The sequence below is a fragment of the Danio aesculapii genome, chromosome 11 (assembly GCF_903798145.1).
Source record: "Danio aesculapii chromosome 11, fDanAes4.1, whole genome shotgun sequence".
Lineage (NCBI taxonomy): Eukaryota > Metazoa > Chordata > Actinopteri > Cypriniformes > Danionidae > Danio > Danio aesculapii.
This window is the reverse complement of record NC_079445.1, coordinates 11,108,238-11,132,273: the sequence shown is the minus strand read 5'-3', so window position 1 is coordinate 11,132,273 and position 24,036 is coordinate 11,108,238. Positions and strand designations below refer to the sequence as shown.

The following is a 24,036-nucleotide window of genomic DNA, read 5'->3' as shown; positions in this document are numbered from 1 at the left end:
ACTTTCTTTCAGTGAGGCTGTTTGCTGACCTTTCCATCATTTTTTATTGTTGTAGTGTGTTTGTCCGCTATTTTGTGAGCTTGATTGAACTGATGAGCCTCAGGCTGTTTTATATCACAATTAGAGAGTACTTAAGGACACAGAGTCACTGCCACATGTATGAGCCACTCATGCAATGTCACTGATTCTCTGCTGACTTGACGCAGGAAATGTAGCCTGATATGTGACCCTGGATCACAAAACCTTAAAAGATGCACTGGTATATTTGTAGAAATAGCCAAACATGTATTGTATGAGTCAAAATTATAGATTTTTTTTAAATGCAAAATATGATTAGGATTTTAAAAATCAGGTTCCATGAAGATATTTTGTACTTGTCTTACTCTAAATATTTACAAACTAAATTTTTTATCAGTAATGTGCATTGCTCTGAGCTTTATTTGGATAAAATTAAAGGCACATTTTTTAACCCTCAGATTCCAGATTTTCAAATTACTGCATATTGACCAAACATTGTCCGATCCTAATTAAGTATACATCAATGAAAAGCTTGTTTAATCAACTTTCATGTAATGTTTTAATGTCAATTTCCAAAAATTGACACTTATGACTGTCTTTGTGGTCCAGCATCACATATATTCTGAGGCCCATATATCCAAAATAGTCTAGACAGTTGACTGTTAAGGCTGCATGATACTGGAAAAATGTAACAATGTGTGATTTTATATATATATATATATATATATATATATATATATATATATATATATATATATATATATATATATTGCGATGTCATTACAATTTCACCAGATGACTTAATATCTGTGTTTAAAAAGAATGTATAATGTACAATCTCTAAATGTTTTACGGCCCCATTTTCGTTGTTGTCTGAGCTATTTACAGTGAATTTCTGTATTTATATGTGTTGTGAGGATTTCCATGTATAACAATCTATAAATACAATCAAGAAAAAGATTGAAATTGAAAACATTTTTTATTCTTTCCCGAGTCTACCAGTATTCAAGTACAGGAACTGAATAATAAAAAATAAAAATAATTTAATAAATGAATCCTAGTTAAGGTCACAAATTGTATAATTTTACAATTTCTTATACTTGAATGGTTTTAAAATCATTATACAATTAAAGGCATCAAAAACTCATGCAAATGATGAATTAAAATACAAACTCAACATTGCATATCCTGCGAAGTGACTATTGCAAGTGATCACATTGTGATATCGATGCTGAAACGATATATTGTGCAGCCCAATATTGGAAAAATCAGACATTGCATTATTTTGTTTTGCTGAAATATATTTTGCGATATAAATATAATTCCTACCCTGATATTTCAATATCTCTTTTTGGAAAGATTTCATTATTTTAGAATGGCTGGGCTAATCAAGTCTTTTTCTATGCAGTGTGTCTGCATAACCTACAAGTAATTATCAGAGAAAATAAATAAATAAAAATTTCTTTTTTATTATTAAAATCACACAAATGAATACTGCATGTAAAGAACAGAATAGAACACATCAGAACAGAATAGAACAGAACATAATATAATAGAACATAAAAAAACTGAATAAAATACAATAGAACAGAAAAGAGCGTAACATAACAGAATAGAATAGAATAGAACAGAATAGAATAGAACACAATAAAACAATAAAAATGATCACAATAAAAAGAATAGAATAGAACAGAAAAGAACAGAATAGAACAGAAAAAAACATAACATAATAGAACAGAATAGAATAGAACAGAAAATAACTTAATATAATACAACAGAAAAAAACTGAACAGATTAGAACAGACCAGAATATAATAAAACAGAATAAAATAAAATGAAACAGAATCCAATTTAATACAAAAATTGAACAATAAAATGTAAAAAAAGGGTCATCGTTGTATAAATAAATATATATATATATATATATATATATATATATATATATATATATATATATATATATATATATATATTTAAAAAATAACATAATATAATAGAGCAGAATAGAATAGAACAGAATCAAACAGAACACAATATAACCAACTAGAATAGAACAGAAAATATAACAACAGATTACAACAGAAAAGAACATGACAGAAATAGTGATTTCTAATTTTCTGTCAACCTGTATTCAGGTACAAAAATTGAACAATAAAATTCATCATTGTATAAAAAAATATATTTATTAATATTTTTATCTTTCAATCTTTATTAAATAATCTAATCTTGCAATGTGACTATTGCAGATACACACATTGCAATATCGATGATATATATATACACACACACACACATATATATATATATATATATATATATATATATATATATATATATATATATATATATATATATATATATATGTGTGTGTGTGTGTGTGTGTGTCTGTGTTGCACAGATGCTGCAAACCAAAGCAACCCCCCCCCCCCCCCACACACACACACACACACACACACAGACACAAAATTTGCTTTGTGTATCTGTCCCCTATGTGTCATTTAGTAATCTATTGGATGTATCCATGTAGCCCATGGGTGGTGTGTTTTGCAGCTGTAAATTTGAGTATCACATCCTACAGTAAGACAAACTGTACATATCGATGTCAATGTATGCCTCCTCACATATCAAAATCAGATGCTGTGATTTTTAGAGTATTCCCTCCAAAGAAAAGCAGGGATAGGGTGTTACCATAGCAACCGTCGAGAACTGCTGCCCTGCATTGGCAGCCTGCTAACACTCTTTCAGTTATTTTCCTCAAGGGATAGATCTTTGAGCAGATTACCCAGCATCCACTGCAGCACATACAGCAGACTGCACAAAAGACATGAAAAAAAGTAAGAAGGAGGAATCGCCATTTTCTCTCTTGGCATCATTAATTTTGTGGTTACCGAAACACCTCCAGGAGCCAATTAAAATGCTGAAACATCTAATGTGCCTGCATGGTGGCCAATCGGTCATGCATTCAGGCTATTAGATCTGGAATAGAAGTATCCAGATGAAAAAGACGAACCAGCTGTGCTTAACTCCCCAGGGACGCTAACATGCTTCATCATCAAACATCTCCCCGTCCTTCAGTTCTTTTCCCCATCCCCCCTTAACAACCCCCCTTCTCTTTTTATGTCTTATCAGATACACCAGCTTTCAATTTAAGGAGCTCCTGTGCTGTCCAGAATAATTCACGCTGTATAACCCTGCTGAAATTACAGCTACTGTGTTCATTGTGCCCTTTTAAAAGCAATCCAGTCTCTGCTCTGGCCACAGTGTTCCCAGTAAATTGGTATTCTATATTGATTTGTGAGTCGGAATTTCAACGGATTGATTTTTGGAGTCGTGCATGATCTTTACATAATCCAGGCTGTCCTTAGATGGACCTCACCCAGGCATATAAAGGCATGTGGTCCTCCGGAAAGGTCTGATTGAGTATCCTGGGCTCTGCTCGTCTCTGGTAATGTTGTTTAACACTTCCTGAGACTGGGATCTGGAAAACACTGTGTCTGTTTGTGAGTAAATCTTTATTTGACTAATGGCGGGCTATTAGAGCGGAATTACAGAGACTTCATTTAGACAATTAGAGGACAGTCGTGATTGCAGTAAATGCCTTGGTATTTCACATCTGTGCTGGCACGTTCGTTAAGAATATTATTCATATGTAAATTTTGATTCAATTGATCAAATAGATTAGAAATTATCCCTTAGGATGATTGTTGTGTTCAGTGCAAGGGTGTTTATTTATACAGTACTGTTCACCTGTGCTAAAGTCATTGGGGTGTGTCTCATTGTCTACGGCTGGATTAGGAAGTCTGGGTGATGGAAAACAGTTGCTTGCTTTGTTGATGGTATTTATTCTATCTTAAATGTGCAATTCTACAGTTCTGTCATAGCTGCTAATATGCTAGTAATCACATAATTTGCTATGTGACACAAGCTGATTGACCTCTGACCACTGAGCTCGCTTGTTTAAATAGTTTGATTCAGTGTTATGCCGGTTACACGGTCTTGAAGTGTTGGAAGGGTAGTGCCTCATGAACAGTTAAATATTCCCCTACTGTGCAATAAACGTGCAATACTTTCTTCATTCGCATTTGTACACAGCACCTTACAACCTGTATATTTATAACAAATTAGTATATACAACTCAACACCCAGATCTTTTTGACTAACTGCATCTCTGTTTAATGTGTATCGTCTTTTTTCATATTTATTTTGTGTTGTCACTTGTCACTTTATGTACACTGGAAGTTTCTGTAGCCAAAACAAATTCGTTGTGTGTGTGTAAAGCACACATGGCAATAAAACTGATTCTGATTCTGACTTCTTCTGTGAATGAATTATGTAGAAGTACTGTCCATACGTGTTTCCTTGTCGGTTAGTAGCGCTATTTCATTGCACAATTAATCTATCAAGCTTTTTGGCATAAAAAGAGAAATCATGGTTTAATTTGTTATTATTAGATTATTTTGAATTTTCCCCTCTCCTGCTGTGCATGAACAGGTGGCTAGGCTAACCTAGCTTCAATTTTGATTTAATTATTTTCTAATCGGTTGCCTATTATGTTATGAATATAACCCTGTAATGCATACTTCAGTCCTTTTTTGTCTGGCTTTCTCTGATATCTCACCTGTTCGCCAAAAATGACTAATTATATCCCTGGCAATGTCTGACACCGGCGCATACATACTGTAATAGACGTGCCAGGCATGAAAACTTGACAGGCGTAGCAACAGTAACTAAGGAGGGCGGGGCTTAGCGAAGGGTCAATTACACAAACACACACTTCATGATGTACTTTAAAATAAACACGTGCAAAACTACTTAAGTGGCATGGGTTTATTTTAGTTAAATTAGGTAAATGATGGTGGCACTGTGTTTCAGTGGTTAGCGCTGTGGCCAGTTGCCATTTCTTTGTGGTGTTTGCATGTTTTCCCCGTGTTGGTGTTGGTTTCCTCTGGGTGCTCCGGTTTCCCCCACAGTCCAAGACATATTGGATGAACTAAATTGGCCATAGTGTATGAGTGTGTGTGTGTGTGTGTGTGTGTGTGTGTGTGTGTGTGTGTGTGTGTGTGTGTGTGTGAGAGAGAGAATGGGTGTTTCCCAGTATGGGGTTGCGGCTGGAAGGGCATCCGATGCATAAAACGTATCCTGGAATAGTTGGCGGTTTATTCCTCTGTGGCAACTTCTGAAATAGAGACTAAGCCAAAGAAAATTAATGAATGAGTGAATGTTCTCTTTGATGTAAACCAAACAGACTTCCCTATTTTGCTCCTGAGTTGTGTAATGGATAAAAAATAGCCTAAATCATAATCAAACTCAGTAAAAGATATCGACAGAGATTTTTATGTAATGTGTTGTAATTTGATGCGATAATGTAAATGAAAACACAGCCAGGTATTAAAATCAACCTCTGCATAAACAGATGCTATTTAATGAAGTGTACAGCTGTTCTTTTACTTCATAAAAATTACAGTAAGTACTGAGTTGTATGACACGATTATTAAATGTACATTTTATACTAGGTGCATACTTATACTCAGCAGTCTGTTTGTTGGTTTATTACAAACATATGTGGCAAATCTAATAAATTAACAAAAAATACATTTAAACCTACCTAATGCTTCTTTGGGGCACAGCTGAATACATTTATAATCTGTATATCCTGCATTTTGCATCCTGACACACATCTGAACAGACTTTGACATGTGATTCATTTTTTGGAGCGCCTCTATAAGCTTAAGAATGCGAGTGAAGGATTCTAGGGACCAAGTACAGAATGACGGGACCATAGTGTGAGATGTTTGATACGAGACCCTTTCCTGTGTGTTGTGTGACTGCTTAACATTCTGCCAGAGCCCCAGGAGATAAATGTGTGGACACATTTTCCTCAGAAATTAGGAATCTCAAAAGACTATTATGCAAAAAGTGCCATCTTTTTGCCATCAATACTGACTCAACAGACACAGACATTGTGTTAATTCCATTCAATTATATGCTGGAATAAGATTTATTATTTTTCGTATTATTTATCTTCAAAGTGAGAACTGATTGTCTTTTTGGTATAATCTTTTTTGGGATGAGCTTAAAAAATGCTGAGTTTACTTATGTGAAGAAGTCAATCTCTTTTTTGATTTGACAGTCTGACTGCTAATTTTTCACTTTGCTGTTAAACAGTTTATTTTGTACCAAGTTAGTTTTAGAATTTAGAATAAAATACATGCTTTTAAAATGAAAAAAGAAATCACAGAGATTGGCCAAACAGATTTTAAATCACTGGGCTGCTGATTGTTGGACTATGATGGGATATTTTGAGATATGGGACATTTTGTATTTGTGTAAAGATGTTTTATGCCAGGTTAACTTGTTTTAAAATTAGAGCTGTTGTGAAAAAATGTTTGTTAAACCAATTCAGCATCAAATCTGAGATGTTCAACTTTCCTCTTTTGAATAAATTTTGAGTCTTTAGCAGCAGATGGCGCTCTAAAAAAATCACATCAGGTTTTTTTTTCCCCAGGAAAATCTCGATTCACATTTGTTTTTTACTTTTTTTATGTTGGTTTAACTATACTGCAAGCTGTTTGAACAAAATAGCGGAAGACCGTATTAAAAAAAAACAAACAAGGCAACAAAATATAAAATAAAATAAATTCAACTTTTTTCAAATTCAATTGTTATATTTTTTTAATGACAAACATAAAACAAATAAACTAAAATTGATGTTACAAATGCTCACAATATACAAATAAAAATGGTTTATTTTTAAGGTGCTTTAATGGTAATGCTACATAAAAAAAAATTAATTTGTACATTTTGTACATAAAATTGTACTTTTGTTTGTTTGTTTTTCTATTTAATTAAAATTAAAGTGATAGTTGTCCCAAGTTTTATGTTTTTACTACAACCAGTAATATTGGCCACCAATATACTTCAAAATACAGTGGTCCCTTGATTATCGCTGGAGTTACGCTCTAAAAATAACCCGCAATAGGCGAAATCCACGATATAGTCAGCTTTATTTTTTACGATTATTATAGATGTTTTAAGGCTGTAAACCTCCTCACTACACACTTTATACACTTTTCTAAGACAGGCATTAACATTTTCACGCTTTTCTCTCTTGTTTAAACACTCTCAAAGTTCAAACATTTGTAGAAAAATAAGTCCAGTATTAGAAAATGAAACCAAAGCTCAAAACCTGTTGTCAGGCTCTCTAAAAAAAAATCACATCAGGTTTTTTTTCCCAGGAAAATCACGATTCACTTTTTTTTTTTACTTTTTTTTTTTTTTGATGTTGGTTTTACTATACTGCAAGCTGTTTGAGCAAAACAGCGGAAGACTGTATTTAAAAAAAAAAAAACAAGGCAACAAAATATAAAATAAAATAAATTCAACCCAGCAAAGCAAAGATAAAAATTGTTGTTATAGTTTTTTAATGCCAAAATAAAACAAAAAACTAAAATTGATGTTACAAATGCTCACAATATACAAATAAAAATGGTTTATTTTTAAGGTGCTTTAATGGTAATGCTACATAAAAAAAATTAATTTGTACATTTTTGTACATAAAATTGTTTTTTTGTTTGTTTGTTTTTCTATTTAATTAAAATTAAAGTGATAGTTGTCCCAAGTCTTATGTATTTACTACAACCAGTAATATTGGTCACCAATATACTTCAAAATACAGTGGTCCCTTGTTTATCGCTGGAGTTACGCTCTAAAAATAACCCGCAACAGGCGAAATCCACGAAGTAGTCAGCTTTATTTTTTACGATTATTATAGATGTTTTAAGGCTGTAAACCCCCTCACTGCACACTTTATACACTTTTCTAAGACAGGCATTAACATTTTCACGCGTTTCACTCTTGTTTAAACACACTCAAAGTTCAAACTTTTGTAGAAAAATAATTACTAAAAAATTAAAATTAAAAATATTTAAAAAATAGAAAAAATAATAATAAATAAGCATGTCAAATTGCACCAAAAAATCCACAAAACTACGAGGCCACGAGAGATAAACACTTTATATCGAGGGACCATTGTATACCAGAACAAGAAATCACTTAAACTTTTCATGAACTTAACTAGTGATTATTATAGGTTGAAGTGGTGCGAGTAAGGAATTGGATGCAAAGTGAGTAAAACGCACAGCACCATCTGCTGTTAAAAACTAAGCTCAGAGCTAAGAGAGAACAGCAAATCAATTTGAAAATAGCAGAATTGGTTTCTCAAACGCTTTTTTTGTTTGTTTTTTGAGTGTTTTTAGCTACTGTGTTAACGTTAAGAGTGTGGTGAGATGTTTAGAGTTGTGTTAAGATGTGCTGGGCTGTGTCAGAATATGTTAAAATATTTATGATATGTGTGACGTGTTTAAATGCATTATGATTAATTGGGTCATTTTAGGCTGTGTTAAGATGTATTTTGCTATTTTGAGGTGTGTTAAGATACTCTAGAGTGAGTTAAGTTTTAGGTGCGCTTAGCTGTTGTCTTTGTTGTGCTCTTATGTGGTATCATTAGCAACAGATTAAGGTTTGTGTTTGCTTTAGACCTCACTTTAAAGTCTATAACTACATATGTTCCCCATCCCTCAGGTCTGTTTGAAGACACTTTTCAAAGAGCCAAATTCTGATAATATATTTTTTTTTTCTGGAGAAAGTCTTATTTGTTTTATTTCAGCTAGAATAAAAGCAGTTTTCTTTTTTTTTACCATTTTAAGGTCAATATTATTAGCCCCCTTCATCTATTTTTTTTTTTTTTGATAGTCTACAGAACAAACCATCGTTATACAATGATTTGCCTAATTACCCTAACCTGCCTTGTTAACCTAGTTAAGCCTTTACATGTCACTTCAAGCTACAGTATATAAAAGTGTCTTGATAAATATCTAGTAAAATATTATGTGGTCATCATGGCAAAGATAAAAGAAATAAAGTTATTAGAAATTAGGCTTATAATTCAGACTTCAACTGTATATATTGTCTTAAAGTTTTTGGGCTCTATTTTAACAATCTAGGTGCAAAGTCTAAGGTGCATAGCGGAAAAGCATTAAGGGCATGTCCGAATCCACTTTTGCTATTTTAAGGACAGAAAAATATGCTCTGCGCTGGGGCGCATGGTCTAACAGTGTTGTGCTTATTATCTTAATGAGTTATGGGTGTGTTTTGAGAATAAACCAATCAGAGTCTCATCTCTCATTCCCTTTAAGAGTCAGTTGCGTCGCACCATGGCGTATTTTCTATTTACATGGCGGAGTTTGTAAGTGGAAAAACTAAATGCTTTACTAGCGAGAAAACAGTTAAACAGAGCATCTGCAGTGCAAGGATAAAGAACAAGCCTCCTCCATTCGGCCTTTACTTTCTCTTTCTCTCTTTCATGGATAAAGAAACGGTGTTGAACGCACAGACATCCATTAGCCTGCATAATTAACTTTGTTTGTTAAGCACAAAGATTTGTTTCAAACCTATTTCTAAATTCAGTTCTAATTTGAAGCAATCAAATAAATGAACAATAATAAAGAAGTGTGGTCAAAAAAGTTATATCCAAACATGTCATATTCTTATGTCCCATATGGTCCAAAACCTGACAGGTGGACAAATCTAAGCTTGATTTTAATAAAACAAATATAAATATGCATATAATAAATAACACTACTAATATACTACTAATATTATGCAAACTGTCATGAGTAAACTGAAAAAAGCTCCCTGAGATGAAGGCATGGAGGCAGTGTTTTTTATATTTATGTAGAAATTAATAAGTATAGTAATATTTTATTCCTTCAATTCTTCTTTTTTATTTGTAAAGATATTTGCGTATTGTTGTACATCCTTTTAGTTCCTCAAAATAGCAATGTGTCAACAATGCGCCTGAACACACCTCTTTTCTAGACCGGAACACCCATGAGTCCACAAAGTGGCGCAAATTGATTTGCTATTTAAACAATGTGGAGGAAAACGGTAAAATTAGGGTTGCGTTGGCCTGAAAATAGCAACACGTCGTGACAAACACGTCTTGCGCCTTATTGTGCCGGGTATATGATAGGGCTCTTTGTCTTGTTTCTAATCCAAGTATCTAACAATACTTTAATCAAGAAGCATTTTCTAGACAAACAAAATATACTGTCTTACTTTCAAAAGTAATAAGTCAAAAATAAGTGAGTTTTTTAAATTTGGGCTAGAAATAAGACAAAACTCTATTTTTTAGAGAAGGCTTGTGTCAGAGATAGAGCGAATGGGAGAATTAAGAATGTTTAATGTCTTTCTGAACTGGACTGTAGTTGGGGGATGGTCAGAGAGGGGCTGCTGGCACCAGTCACAGAGAGAATGAACACAGCCGTGAATAATGCAGACCTGCCTTATCAACTGCAAGAAGCCTCTGCACTGCTCATACAGACAGATGGCCTGGAACTTGCTCATTCACAAGCTTAAAGGCACACTTTGCGCTCATTATATATTCCAGACATAGATTTTCATTTTTCAAATCAAATTATAAATATGTAAATAATAATATAATGAATGTATAAACAATGCAGTGTTTGATTAGTGAGTTTGAATGCAAGTCCAAGACTAATAAAATGGATTATTCACACATTGTTTTAAAGCAGCATTACAGAAAGTCATGATGCTAATTTTTATATAGAATAACTAACGCTAGCTCATGCCAATTTGTAACTTTTTGATTTATTAGCTAATTTGTATGATCTCATTTATACATTTTAGTATGATCTGCTCATCGCCCAATAACGATTGGGTTTAGGTGTGGGGTTAGATGCCACGCCTTCTTTTAACAATTTTACATTTTCGTACGACTGAACTCGAATTAGCTGCTAAACTGACAAAACGTAAAATAGTTACATTGGTAACACTTTAAGATAATGGTCCATAAGTTAATTTTAATGTATTTACTAACATGAACAAACAATTAGTAATACATTTATTTAATCTTTGTTATTGTTAGTTAATGTTATTTAAGTTAAATGTTAGTTCATGTTAACTCACAGTGCATTAACTAATGTTAATAAGTATAACTTTGGATTTTAATAACGCATAAATAAATGTTGAACTATGAATAATAAATTAATAATAAATGCCCCCCCCCTCCCCCACTGAGCGTGATGTCTGCAACCGTCAAACACCCATGATAGTTTTATCATGACATCAGGCTGGAATATTGTTATAGCTTTATGTTATAAAGCAGATTTTTGCTAATTAAAGCTAGACGATAATTTATACTACAGTTTGTAATTTTAGATGATACACACAGTTAAGCTGTTGAAATTGTCTGTTTGCATTTTCAATGCTATTTTCATAAGTATAATGTTTGTATGTGACTAAATATGGATGTACTTTGTATTCAACTTTATATTGTATGTTTAGCAATTCCTTTAGTTTCCTGGTTAAAAGCATACGTATGGCACACTATTTACTTTTACACTTTCTTTGTAATGTTGTTGGATTGTGTTGCTTTTAGAAAAGTACAGTACTTTTCTAAAAAGTAGATGAAAGAGCCTTTATATTTGAAATTGAAACAATTAGATACAGTGAGTAATACTTGATGTAAAAAGCCTGAATGAAGAAACTTATGTGTATGTGTCTCTGGATTCAGTGCTCACTTTATCTGAGTTATCTTCTCTACAACCCCCCTTGAAAACATTTGATGATTGTGATGTGGTTGTTTACATGAGCTCCACAATTCACAACTCCTGTCAAGTAAAGTCATTTCATATTATACAGCCATTTATACAATAGATTCTTTAAAGATTTGTTGATTCTGAATTAAAATCTTACTATGATTTTTACTCTAAAGCTTCTTTCATTCATTCACTTTTTTTTTCGGCTTTCCCGAAAGTCCCTTTATAAATCTGGGGTCGCCACAGTGGATGAACCGCCAACTTAACCAGCATATGTATTACACAGCGGATGCCCTTCCAGCTGCAACCCATCACGGCAAAACATCCACACACACTCATTCACACACATACACTGTGGACAATTTTAGCTTACCCAATTCACCTATACCGCATGTCTTTGGACATGTGGGTGAAATCTGAACACCCGGAGGAAACCCACACCAATACGGGGAGAACATGCAAACTCCACACAGAAATGCCAACTGACCCATTCGAGGCTCAAACCAGCAACCTTCTTGCTGTAAGGCGACAGTGCTACCTAAAGTGCTACTCTAAAGCTTTTCAAAGTTTATAATTTTACTCATGGTAGGGCCAGACAGAATCTGCAGATATTTTTTGCTATTTCTGCACAGAATTTTGTTAAAAATCTGCAGATTTATGCAGAGTGATTTTGGGAGTATCATAACTAAAACCTTGATATATTAACTAAAAAGTGATACCTTTTTTACTTGTATTTAATGTTTACAATGCAAATCCAATTAGATCCACTGTCTTTGGTAAACAAAGCATGTCTTCTATATAATATATCTACCAAAAGGCAGAAAATATTACAAATATTATTTACAAACTGTATTACAAATAAATCATATAAATATTTTCATATAAGTCAATAATATTACTGAAATTAATTAAAAAACTTAATAAATATAATTTACACACATTTACACAAGTAAATAAACAGAATCAATGATGGGCTAAAAAATTGCTGAAATCTGCTAAATTCTGTGCGCGTATATTCCATGTGGACCTACTCATGGGTGCCTGACCTTAGATGACCTTATATAATAGGGTCTTATTTGTTGTCAGTTTGGGGTGGGTTACCCAAACAACGATGTAACTCATGGCAACTCATGAAACTACTGAAGTACAATGCATTGTTAAGGAAGTAAGCTATGTAGTGACAAGTGTGTGTATATATACAGTTAAAGTCAGAATTATTAGCCCCCCTTTGAATTTTTTTTTGTCTTTTTTAAATATTACCCAATTTATGTTTAACAGAGCAAGGACATTTTCACAGTATTTCTGATCATATTTTTTCTTCTGGAGAAAGTCTTATTTGTTTTATTTCAGCTAGAATAAAAGTTTTTATTTTTTTAAACACCATTTTAAGGACAAAATTATTAGCCCCTTAAGCTTTTTTTCAATAGTCTACAGAACAAACCATCGTTATACAATAACTTGCCTAATTACCCTAACCTGTCTAGTTAACCTAATTAACCTAGTTAAGCCTTTACATGTCACTTTAAGCTGTATAGAAGTGTCTTGAAAAATATGTAGTCAAATATTATTTACTGTCATCATGGGAAAGATAAAATAAATCAGTTATTAGAAATGAGTTATTAAAACTATTTTGTTTAGAAATGTGTTGAATTTTTTTTCTCTCCATTAAACAGAAATTGAGGAAAAAAATAAACAGTGGGGCTAATAATTCTGACTTTAACTATATATATATATATATATATATATATATATATATATATATATATATATATATAGATAGATAGATAGATAGATAGATAGATAGATAGATAGATAGATAGATAGATAGATAGATAGATAGATAGATAGATAGATAGATAGATAGATAGATAGATAGATAGATAGATAGATTTACTTATTTCTTAAAAATAAGAAAAGTTCATTTTGATTTCATGTCAACTTTAAATTTAGTTCTGTTCATGTATGATTTATTTAAATGAAACATAATTTGTGTAGGAGATTTAATGGATTATAGTCTTTTTACTGGTCATTAAATCTAATTGAACAAACGGTTTATTCGGTTAATGAGCATCCGTTGTCATTCAAATTACCAAAACAAACCAACCTCAGTTTTTTGGGGGAGCCCCATCACACAGAGCCCCAAGCAGTGGGTGTCTTGCATGCCCATCTGCTACACCACCGTATATACCAGACCTGGGCATTTTACGGCCCCCAGGTCACATGCAGTATTTGGTTAATTTTAGTTCAACACAAATGGGGCCGTGCCATGTGCAGGTCTGATGGCGAGTCAACAAAAGGGGCAATTTACATATTTGGTCTTTTGTGCGCTCAAGTTTCCTATTTCAAATGAAGATGCATGGCTTGGGCATGCAAATAAACGAGTTGAAAACATCTAAATTTTTCAGTGCCGTGAGTGAACCACAAGTCATGTGACAAGAACCAACCAAGCAGCTTCACACTTTGGGCCCTATCATACACCTGGCGCAATAGGGCGTGATTTGTTGCTATTTTCATACAAGCCCAGGTTTCTTTGTCACGTTTTGCGCCACGAATCTGTTTGCGCCACTTTGTGGACTCATGTGCATGCTGGTCTGAAAAAGAGGTGTGTCACGGCGCATTGTTGGCGTGTGGCTATTTTGAAGCAACTGAAATAGGCCGCGCCATTGACCAACTAAAAGCTTGTCTTAACTCATTGCCGCAGAGTTTTTGCAATATAAAGAGTGAGTTAGTTAGGCAACTAGGAGGGTTTAAAACACACATACACAGTGCTTAATACACAGAGAATGTACAGCAATACACAAATATCTTTACATCTAAAAAAATTAAGGATTAAAATGTTTTAAAAAAAGATTATTTTCTACATAAAAAAAAACACTAGGTGCATCCCAAATCGCATACTTATGCACTATTCTACGCAATTTTGTAGTATAAATAGTGTAAGTAGTGCATTCACCCTGAAAGTGTACTTTAATTACCCGGATGATGCACTTATTAAACCGGTAAAATTAAGTGTGTTGCACGCACTCAACGAGCTATCGGCCGCACCTGTTGGAAAACTTTATTTATTTTGGATTGTGAAAGCAAAATTGTCCTACAAGAGTGATTATAGCGCCTCCTGATGGTGAATGGGGTCATGCTCATGGAAGGTATTATTTGGTACTTTGGTACTTGGTCATTTATTTCACTAATTTGGCAATCGTCAAACATCATCAGGGAAACGGTTTAAATTTCCACTTAGTAAAAAAACTGTAAGTGTTCCATTTGGGACTACACTAGTAAGTAGGTAAGTAAAGTTTATTTATAAAGCACATTTAAGTTCAGTTTGGCACTGACAAAAGTGCTAAACAAAACCATAGCACATATTCTAAAACAGTAAAATAACAATAAAAGTAATAATTAGAATAACACTACATACATATACTATGCTGTTGAGTGTATAAGTACATAGTGCATGAGTGCATAGTGTGCCATTTGGGAAGCAGCTACTGCCTCCATGCCTTCTTCACCTTGGGGGGCTTTGAAATCCAGCTCTTTTGTAGTGAGTTTATTCATTACAATTTGCATTTGTATAATGTTATTATTAGTAGTAGTGTTATTTATTATATGCATATTTATATTTGTTTTAATAATCTGAATAGAAATAGGAAGTGTGTTTGGACATAACTCAGTTTTTTGACCAAACTTTGTTTTTATTGTTTATTTATTGATTTGCTGGAAATTAGAACTGAATTTAGAAATAGTTTTGAAATAAATCCTAGGTTACGAAACTAAAAATGTAGGCTAATGGATGTCTTCAGTGGAGTGAGTTTCCACCGTTTCCTTACTCCATGAAAGGAAAAGTAGAGTAAAAGTATAGCAAAGAGAAAGTAAACAGCCCCAATGGAGGAGAGTCATTTGTTATCCTCGTGCTGCAAATGGTCTGTTTACCTGTTTTCTTGCTTGAGAAGCGTTCAGTTTTTACATTTACAAAGTCCGCCATGTAAATAGCAAATGTGCCATGGTGCGACACAACTGACTCTTATAGAGAACAGGATATGAGACTTTCAATGCACGTTATGCTTAAAACACACCCGTAACTTAATAATAAGCACAACCCTGTTAGACCATGCACCAGGGCACAGACCACATTTTTTCCATCCTTAAAATAGCAAAAGTATAACCCTTTGTATGGAATATAAACAGTAATAACGGTAGACTAATTACCTCAGAATAACATATAAACAAATCCAGATACAGATCCTCTCTTGGCGATGATCATTTGTGTGCTTTCTTATGTCCCATATCCACCTCAGATATTCAAACTGAACACAGGCTAGATATCTCTCACTGAACAAAGAAAGAAAGAAAGAAAGAAAGAAAGAAAGAAAGAAAGAAAGAAAGAAAGAAAGAAAGAAAGAAAGAAAGAAAGAAAGAAAGAAAGAAAGAAAGAAAGAAAGAAAGAAAGAAAGAAAGAAAGAAAGAAAGAAAGAAAGAAAGAATTAACTAAGGTGAAACAATCAAATGTGGCCCCCTTGGACAAATTAATACTGTGTTTTTGTCTGCTATACACTAAGAAAGTATGAAATTTTGAATGCAGCCTTAGAAATTGGATTTTGAGTGCACTGAAGTCTGACCCCTGACCTCTAACCTTCTCAGGGATCCCAACGAGTGATGATGTCATTCCCAACGGCCTCCTATGACCAGCTGGTGCGGCAGGTGGAGGATCTCCGAAAGGAGAACTCTCACCTGCGGCGTGAGCTTCAGGACAACTCACATCACCTGTCTAAGCTGGAGAATGAAACATCTGACATGAAGGTGAGTGAAGCTCGGATTATCAGTGATTGATGTTTTTCAACAGATCCTTGGGTCCGCAGGTGGTCCTGGTCCACTCAGTTTTGATGAACATAGCCAATGATTTACAATCTGGCCCAATACTAGAGCTTTAATTCTCCTGGATATGTAAGATCTGCATCAGAAATAGGACTAATCATTATATTAAAGCTTTTACACAAGGTGTGGCTAATCTTTAAGAGTAATATAGTGCCTACCTAATGATGAAGTGAGTTTGTAGACCAGTAATGGGCAAACTTGGTCCTTGAGGGCCGCTGTCCTTGCAGAGTTTTGCTCCAACACTACTCAAACCGATTACTAGAAAGCTACAGGCAGGTGTGTTTGATTAGGGTTGGAGCAAAACTATACAGGACACCAGGGGCCTCATGAACAAAGACTTGCGTTGAATTCATACTAAAACATTGCGTACGTACAAAGCTGTAAATGTGCATATGCAGTAAAAAAATTCAGATGTATAAAACACTGCGTACGCAGAATCCCACGCATATCCTCTCTGTACATCCAAATTAACGTGAAACTGAGTGCACATGCACGAGCGCAAAACCCCTCTCTGCCTCCTCCCCCTAATAAATATGGTAATAACTCCACTTTGGCAAAACCAAATGAAAAAGCAATGGCAAAAGCAAGCAAGAAGAGGAACTTCACAGCATGTGAATTGGGGGTGCTCCTATCGAAGGTAGACCGGAGTATAACTGTGTTATTTGCAAGTTTGTCCTCCGGAATTAATGACAAAAGAAAAAAAATAGAGTGGGAGAGTTTAGCTGACGCGGTTAACACAGTGGGGTCTAAACATCGCACTGTGAGTGAATTAAAAAAAGAAATGGTCCGATGGAAAGGTGCAGGTTAAGAGGAGAACAGCGGCGCACCATCAAAGTGTGGGCCGAACAGGCGGGGGAACAGGGGATGCTAAACTAACACGCTTTGAGAAGAGAGTTGCCTCAATTGTGGGCGACACTTTACTGTCTGGAGTAGTATCCGTGTCTGTGGGAGACATATATTCTCTTATCAAGGCAGCGCCACCAGCATTTCAGCTGCCCAATCGCCCGCTCTACAACTGACTGAGTGCCTGCCACCTTGGAGCCTCATCCCAACCATGCTGTTTGTGAGGATGAATTAATCATGGGTTGACTAAAGCCACCTTGCTACAATATTTGTTAAGTGCATTTGAGCATCACATATTATTTGCAAATTTATTGAATGGAAATATTTCTGATTTACGTATGCAAATTCGGCTTCAGATGGCACCTTTATAGCAATGTGCGTGCAGTTGATCGCTCCAATTACATTGGGAAAACCGGCGATCACTGCAAATTGCCCTTTAATGTTTGGCTGGTCAACTGCATGGTGTGCAAACCTTATATTCCTGCTAGACATGTGGATGATCCCGTCCCATACAGCTGCCATTGCACGGCTCAAAGATACTTTGTAGTGTGCAATTTGACATAATTGCCTCTAGGAGTCGCCAATGGAAATAAAACAAACACACACAAGAAATGCATGCACGCCAGACATGAAGTTGGCGTGGACCAACGCACATTCTCACGTTTATTTCATCGTTAGTAAATCCAAATGTGAGCATGAAATCTGGCGTATGCAATGTTTTTGTGCATACGCAGCGTTGAGGCCCCAGCCCTCGAGGATTGAGTTTGACCATCCCTGTTGTAGACACTAGCTGCACCTAGCATAACTGATCTAATCAACAGGGGCTCATTGGAAATACATGCCTCAGCCTACATTTTTAGAAACCATAATAACCTACCTTAACATGTTTGACTGCCGTTTCTATGTAAAATGAATGCTAAGGGCTATTACGGAGCGAACAGCTTTTACTTTTCACACTAATGATCTTTACAGCTATATATTATTGATCAATAAAGTATTATTTTGAGCATTTTTTTTACACAATTCAAATCAATTCATCTTTATTTCTATAGCGCTTTTACAATGTAGTTTGTGTCAAAGTAGCTTAATATAGAAGATTATAGTAAATTGAAACTGTGTCAGTCCAGTTTTTAGAGTTTAAGTTCAGTTCAGTTCAGTTCAGTGTGGGTTAATTTTTACTATTAAAGGCCAAACACTGAAGAGAAAAATTCATCGATGACCAAATGAATACATTGAAACAACTTAATTGTGTCTGTTATTGGTAATCAAATATGTTTGCATCATCTGTCTATCTCCATATAGACAGTTGTACTGTACAAATTTAATGGACAAAGGGACTCATTGTACAGTACTGTACTTGTGATGCAGAGCACTCAGGTGAAAGTCAAGTGAAGTACAGTTCCACAAAAGAGATAAAAGCAATGTAAGGTCAAGGTAAATCTAAGTGCCTGCGATAGGCTTTGGCCCAATCCCAATTCGATTTTTATACCGCTACCCCTTCCCCTTTTCCTTGGCCCTTGAAATAGAGTGTGAAGGGTTTCAAAATTTTTCCCTTAAGAAATGGGACACCACTACAACAACTGCACACATCTTCATATGTCATCAAAATCTCTTGCTTCATATGAGATCGACGATGGCGACTGCTGTAGTTATTCCAATTGTGTTATTTTTTGGTATTCATCTTCTGGGAAATCACTGAAAGCATATATTATGTCATCATAACGATCTAATGTGGCAGTAAGATCCTGACTGTACTGTGTATTTACACCGTGGCCATATTCATCTATGTAAACAACATTAACATTATAGCAGACACTGTAAAAAGCTCATTTCCAGCCGCTAGACTTTTCAGACAGGGTATTCGAGTGTCATCGAGTGTCAGAATGTTGTGGGACTGCTGTACAGGAATTATTATTAGGAATTATAGATATAGATAAATTTAGCGTTTTTATTTTGGCGTTTTAAAAAAAAGCATGACGGTAAAACATGAACGGCATTATGAATGTAATAAAACATATGCTTGTTTGTTATAAAATTCATAATAATGACAAAAAATACTAATTTGTGGATCTCCTTATCTCCGGGTGCAGCTATGCTGCCATTATGGCTGGTGTATTCTGGGAAATTTTCTTACCCCTTGGTTTCGAGTGTGGTCCTGAAAAATCTCCATTCGAAGGGCTACCCTTTCCCCTTAGCCCTATGCCAGGGCTATTCAATTAGTTTGTCATGGGGGCCAGTTCATGAAAAGCATCCCAAACAAAGGGCTTTAGAGATATGACTTGCAATATGAGTGAAGACACAACTGCATATAAGAGCCCGTATGCTGTATTTGTGCTCCTTAAGACACCCACTTTGTATTTTTCTTGTTAAAATGTTAATATATTGTATTTTGAAACTACATAATATAGCATTGTACAACAGGCTTATTCATTTTTTTTACAAAAATTCTAATGTTGTATTTCAAAGCACACTAAAAGCAGTGCAATGCTTAAGTAGGCTTCTTTTACATTCAGACACGTTCATATGTTTTGAACTGCATAACAATTAGGGATGCAACAATTTTGGTTGTACGATTATATAGTCTTAAGAATAATCATGGTTTCACGGTTATCACGTGTAATGTAAATTTAAGCTTTAGGTAAGTATTTAGATTAACTGTTGTTGTCATCTGTGTTCATACATACATAATCATTTTAATAATAATTCGACTAACATATCTTTTGTTTACATTGCACTGAAAGCCACGCACAACTCTCACTGCTACAGCGAGCGATGTTTTCTACTGTGTGCACCCAGAAAGCCGCGAGGGCGTTGCTCTGATTGCGCACGCATATTGGCATATATTCTTACATTAGAAATAACAAACTTGCATGTGGAAAAGACATGATATTGGAACGGCCCGCCGCTATAGTTAATCCAGTGTGTGTGCGTATTAGCCTTGGTATAAGCTCGAAACTTTAAACTAGCGCATAACTTTGTTTAGTTGAAGCAGTTTCGGTCCGTGCAACAGAAACAATGCACTGATATCGTTATTAGGAATGCAACAATTAGTACAACATTGTACAGATGACAAGTCCACTAGAAGGCTCTGTCTACATTTTTGTGAATCTGAATTACGTTACTTAGGGAGCATTTTATTATTTGTTTCACAGACACGTCCTAATCACGCCCTACACTTCCAATCGATGATGGAAGCGAACCCAACCAATAGTGTTGTCACAAGCAAACAGCTTTTACTTCTTTTGTGGAATTCTTTTATGCTTCAACACCAAGTACAGCACCATACAAGATGAGCTACCGAGCAAACTGACTATGCCAGAAAAGTTGTTCATATGAAGATAGATAGGTGAGGCAAATGTATCAAAGACACAGATAAGTTGTTTTGTGGTATTTATTTGATGTTGTGCAAAGAACTCAACAAAATAAAATTCTTTAATCATCGATAGTATGTCCCTGTAAATATTATAAAGGAACAAAAGTTGTCACATTGCCCTGTAGTATTAATTTTACCTACAAATTGCAGTGGAATGGATGTTGAAGTAAATTTTTTAGTTTTACAAACACATAGGCTGAAGCACGTATTTCCGAAGCACGAGTTTTTATGCTTATCACATGCATGAAGTATAAAAGGTTTCATAATACTGCTTGTCATGTTGGGCACTGCATAGGGTACTTCTGTGTGGCAAGAGTTGAATGATGCCCTGTTTGGCTTGTCATGACCCACTTTCCACAAAATGTCTGGAAACTCTAATGATGAATGTCCAGCAACTCTGAGCTCATTTTAAATCACTGCTGCCCATTACAGCTCTTGGATGAGCAGAGAAGGCAACCATTAGACCATGGAGCGTATTGTATTATTGACCCCAGAGTCTTAAATTGCAGAATTTCTGATGTGTTACATGAGCTTGAGCTTTCGAGTTCCAGTAAAACGGGAGTATCTCTTTCTTGCCATATTCTCTGCACATGAAATCACACAAACAAGTCACATACATCCAGCGGAGATGACATTGAAATTGATCAGATGATGAAATGCTAGAAAATGAGTTAAATACTGCAGATTCACCCCTGTTTTTTTAGTCTAGCTGCTTCGGAGACATTAATCCTGGAGGGAGCAATGCCCCTGAAGAGCTCATTAGAAATCAACAGCTTTGTTCTGTCAACTTAAGTATGTCTTAGTAGTAGCTATTCATTTAAAATGTCAATTTCTGTTATGTTGATTATAATTCTTTAGGGTCTTAAAGGTGCTATATGTAAGTTTTTGGCTCTTCTTAAGCATAAAAATACCATAATATGTTTGTAGATAATTAAGAAACATGCTAGGTAAACACACTTGTTTATCTGAAAAACAATACTAAAGTCAGATATTCTGCTTTGAAAATGTGCGCTCTGTGTTGGAACGTCTGTCTTTGTTTTGGTCCCTTTAACCCACCCAATGCAACTTTAGCCAATTAGATTTCAGCATCCCAGGTTGCCCTGGTGGAAAACTGTATATTTAATACAATCAGACAGGAAGGCTGTATGCGTCCGCAACATAGATTGTTAACCCTAACCCTATGGACGTAGTATCCATGACATTACCCATAGGTTTCTGAAGAACGCAAAAGAAGCTACAAGTAGGCATGGCCAATCATCAGCATTTTAACATCGCACCGACCTGGGGATACCAAACAAGGGCATAGAGGCAGAGCGTGAGCGGAGTAACAGAGGGCTGCTAGCATTTTGCTAAGTCAGGCTTTTCTTTGGGAGAAATACTTCATTACCTGAGACTCGTTTGTGTTCTGACTACATGTGCTTGGTTGTACACCATATCAATAGTGCTTTAGACTGTTTAGACTTTTTAAAACACTGTTGTAATACATTGAGCCACTAAACATTGATCTTATTACTTTTTCTACAGGAGGAAAATGCAAATTACTTCCAAACACTTCAAATATAGTCTGTGTTAGTAAATGCAAGGCTATTTATGAAATCCAGCCATAACACTGTATGACAACGTTTAAGATTACTGTTCTAGAGCCTACAGCTAATCAATCTGTCAGATTCTAGAGTGCGTTCAAGTTCTCAAGAAAAATATCAATGATAAATAAAACAAATACATTTATAGAGATGGTATAGAAGTATATAATTTCACTCACCTGGGAAATGGAGGCCTCATGAATGGTTTGTGAGTACAATTAAGTGCACACAGCCTGCCATATCATCTGATAATTGTAAGAAATAATTACAAAAAGCAGCTGACTGTGTAAAGCCACATAAAACAAAACAAAAACAAGATGTATATGCCTAGATGTCACTCAAGTGGCCACGTCCTTAATTATGCAGACTTAATATAACTTAATATAAAAGAAACGGCTGAATAAAAAAAAATTTGCCCCCTCACAGTTGTCATGAAGGGTGATATTAGCTGTGTGAACTAAAATTGTTCTTTGTACCAGGCTGTAAACACCTTTTACTCTGCTGTAAAGTTGGCCATTTTAACAGTGGGCTTAATAGAAATCTGCTCTATTATGGAGCCAAGACTAGCGGAATTTCAAAGAATTACAGTTTCTGTTACTTCTGTATTCGCTTCTCGAGGGAGAGTGGGAGGTTGCCGCTTGGTCTGCAACCGAAAATTCGACCTCTGGTAGACAGTAACAGCCTCCGAAATGAGACACGGATTCAGAGTGCCACATGAGGTGGTTATTAATTAGCAAATAATATAAATATTACAAACGTAAACATTAGGTGAGCAGGTTACATTGTAACCACGTGTCCTAACAACACGCTATGTGACAAGATTTGCAGTGATAAGCAAATTGACTGTTTGCAACATGACAGAAATTTAAATACAGCCATTCAGAAGCACAGAATATATGTGCACTCACTGCACTCCAACAAAATGGTAAGGTTTATAATCTAATTCATACATATTAAACCTCTTTAACATTATTAAATGTACATGCTGAATCACTGATATGTGTTGCCCTGCACTAGTCACAGTTCTAAAACTCAATTTTAAACGGTTTATTTTATTTTCAAGATCTGAGGTGAACTATCTGCTGGTGCCTTCAGTATATGGCAATAAATGTCATGTAAAATGACATTCAAACTCACATTGTTAGCATTTAACACTGAATAAAGCAAATGAGGTGACACTATGGTGATCATTGTCATAGTTTTCTATTATTCAGCAGTTAGAAATAGAAGCTGTTTCTAAAATATATATGTCAGGTGTTTGTTAGAACAAAAACTCCTTTTAATATAGAAAATATTCCTTCTATCGCGTGCCGTTGATTTTATTTAGTACACAACTTAAATCAGCCTTTAATCAGCCTTCAGGCTCGATAGTCAGGCACGCTTCTGTTAGTGTCGTCAATCTGGCAACCTGTGCTTGCTTGGAGTCGTCAGAGTAAAAATTTGTTTTAAACCAGGAATGCAATATTTAGTTCAACCACTGGGTGTCAAACTTACCTACTGCACTTTTAATAAAAAGTCTATAACTTACTTAAATGTAATTTATTCATTTTAAATTTATCAATGGGTTGATGCGGTGGCGCAGTAGGTAGTGCTGTCACCTCACAGCAAGAAAGTCGCTGGTTCGAGCCTCGGTTGGGTCAGTTGGTATTTCTGTGTGGAGTTTGCATGTTCTCCCCGCATTCGCATGGGTTTCCTCCAGGTGCTCGGGTTACCCCCACAGTCCAAAGACATG

At 35.1% G+C, this 24,036-nt stretch overlaps 1 protein-coding gene across 1 annotated transcript in view; it reads left to right on the top strand.

Moving 5' to 3' along the window:
- The window catches only part of apc2 (APC regulator of WNT signaling pathway 2), a 53,785-nt gene that overhangs the window by 4,062 nt on the left and 25,687 nt on the right, over nt 1-24,036 (top strand). Inside the window, exon 2 of the mRNA XM_056468096.1 lies at nt 16,272-16,430. Coding sequence (XP_056324071.1) covers nt 16,287-16,430 — 144 coding nt within the window. The 5' untranslated portion in view covers nt 16,272-16,286. The remainder of the gene's footprint in view (nt 1-16,271; nt 16,431-24,036) is intronic.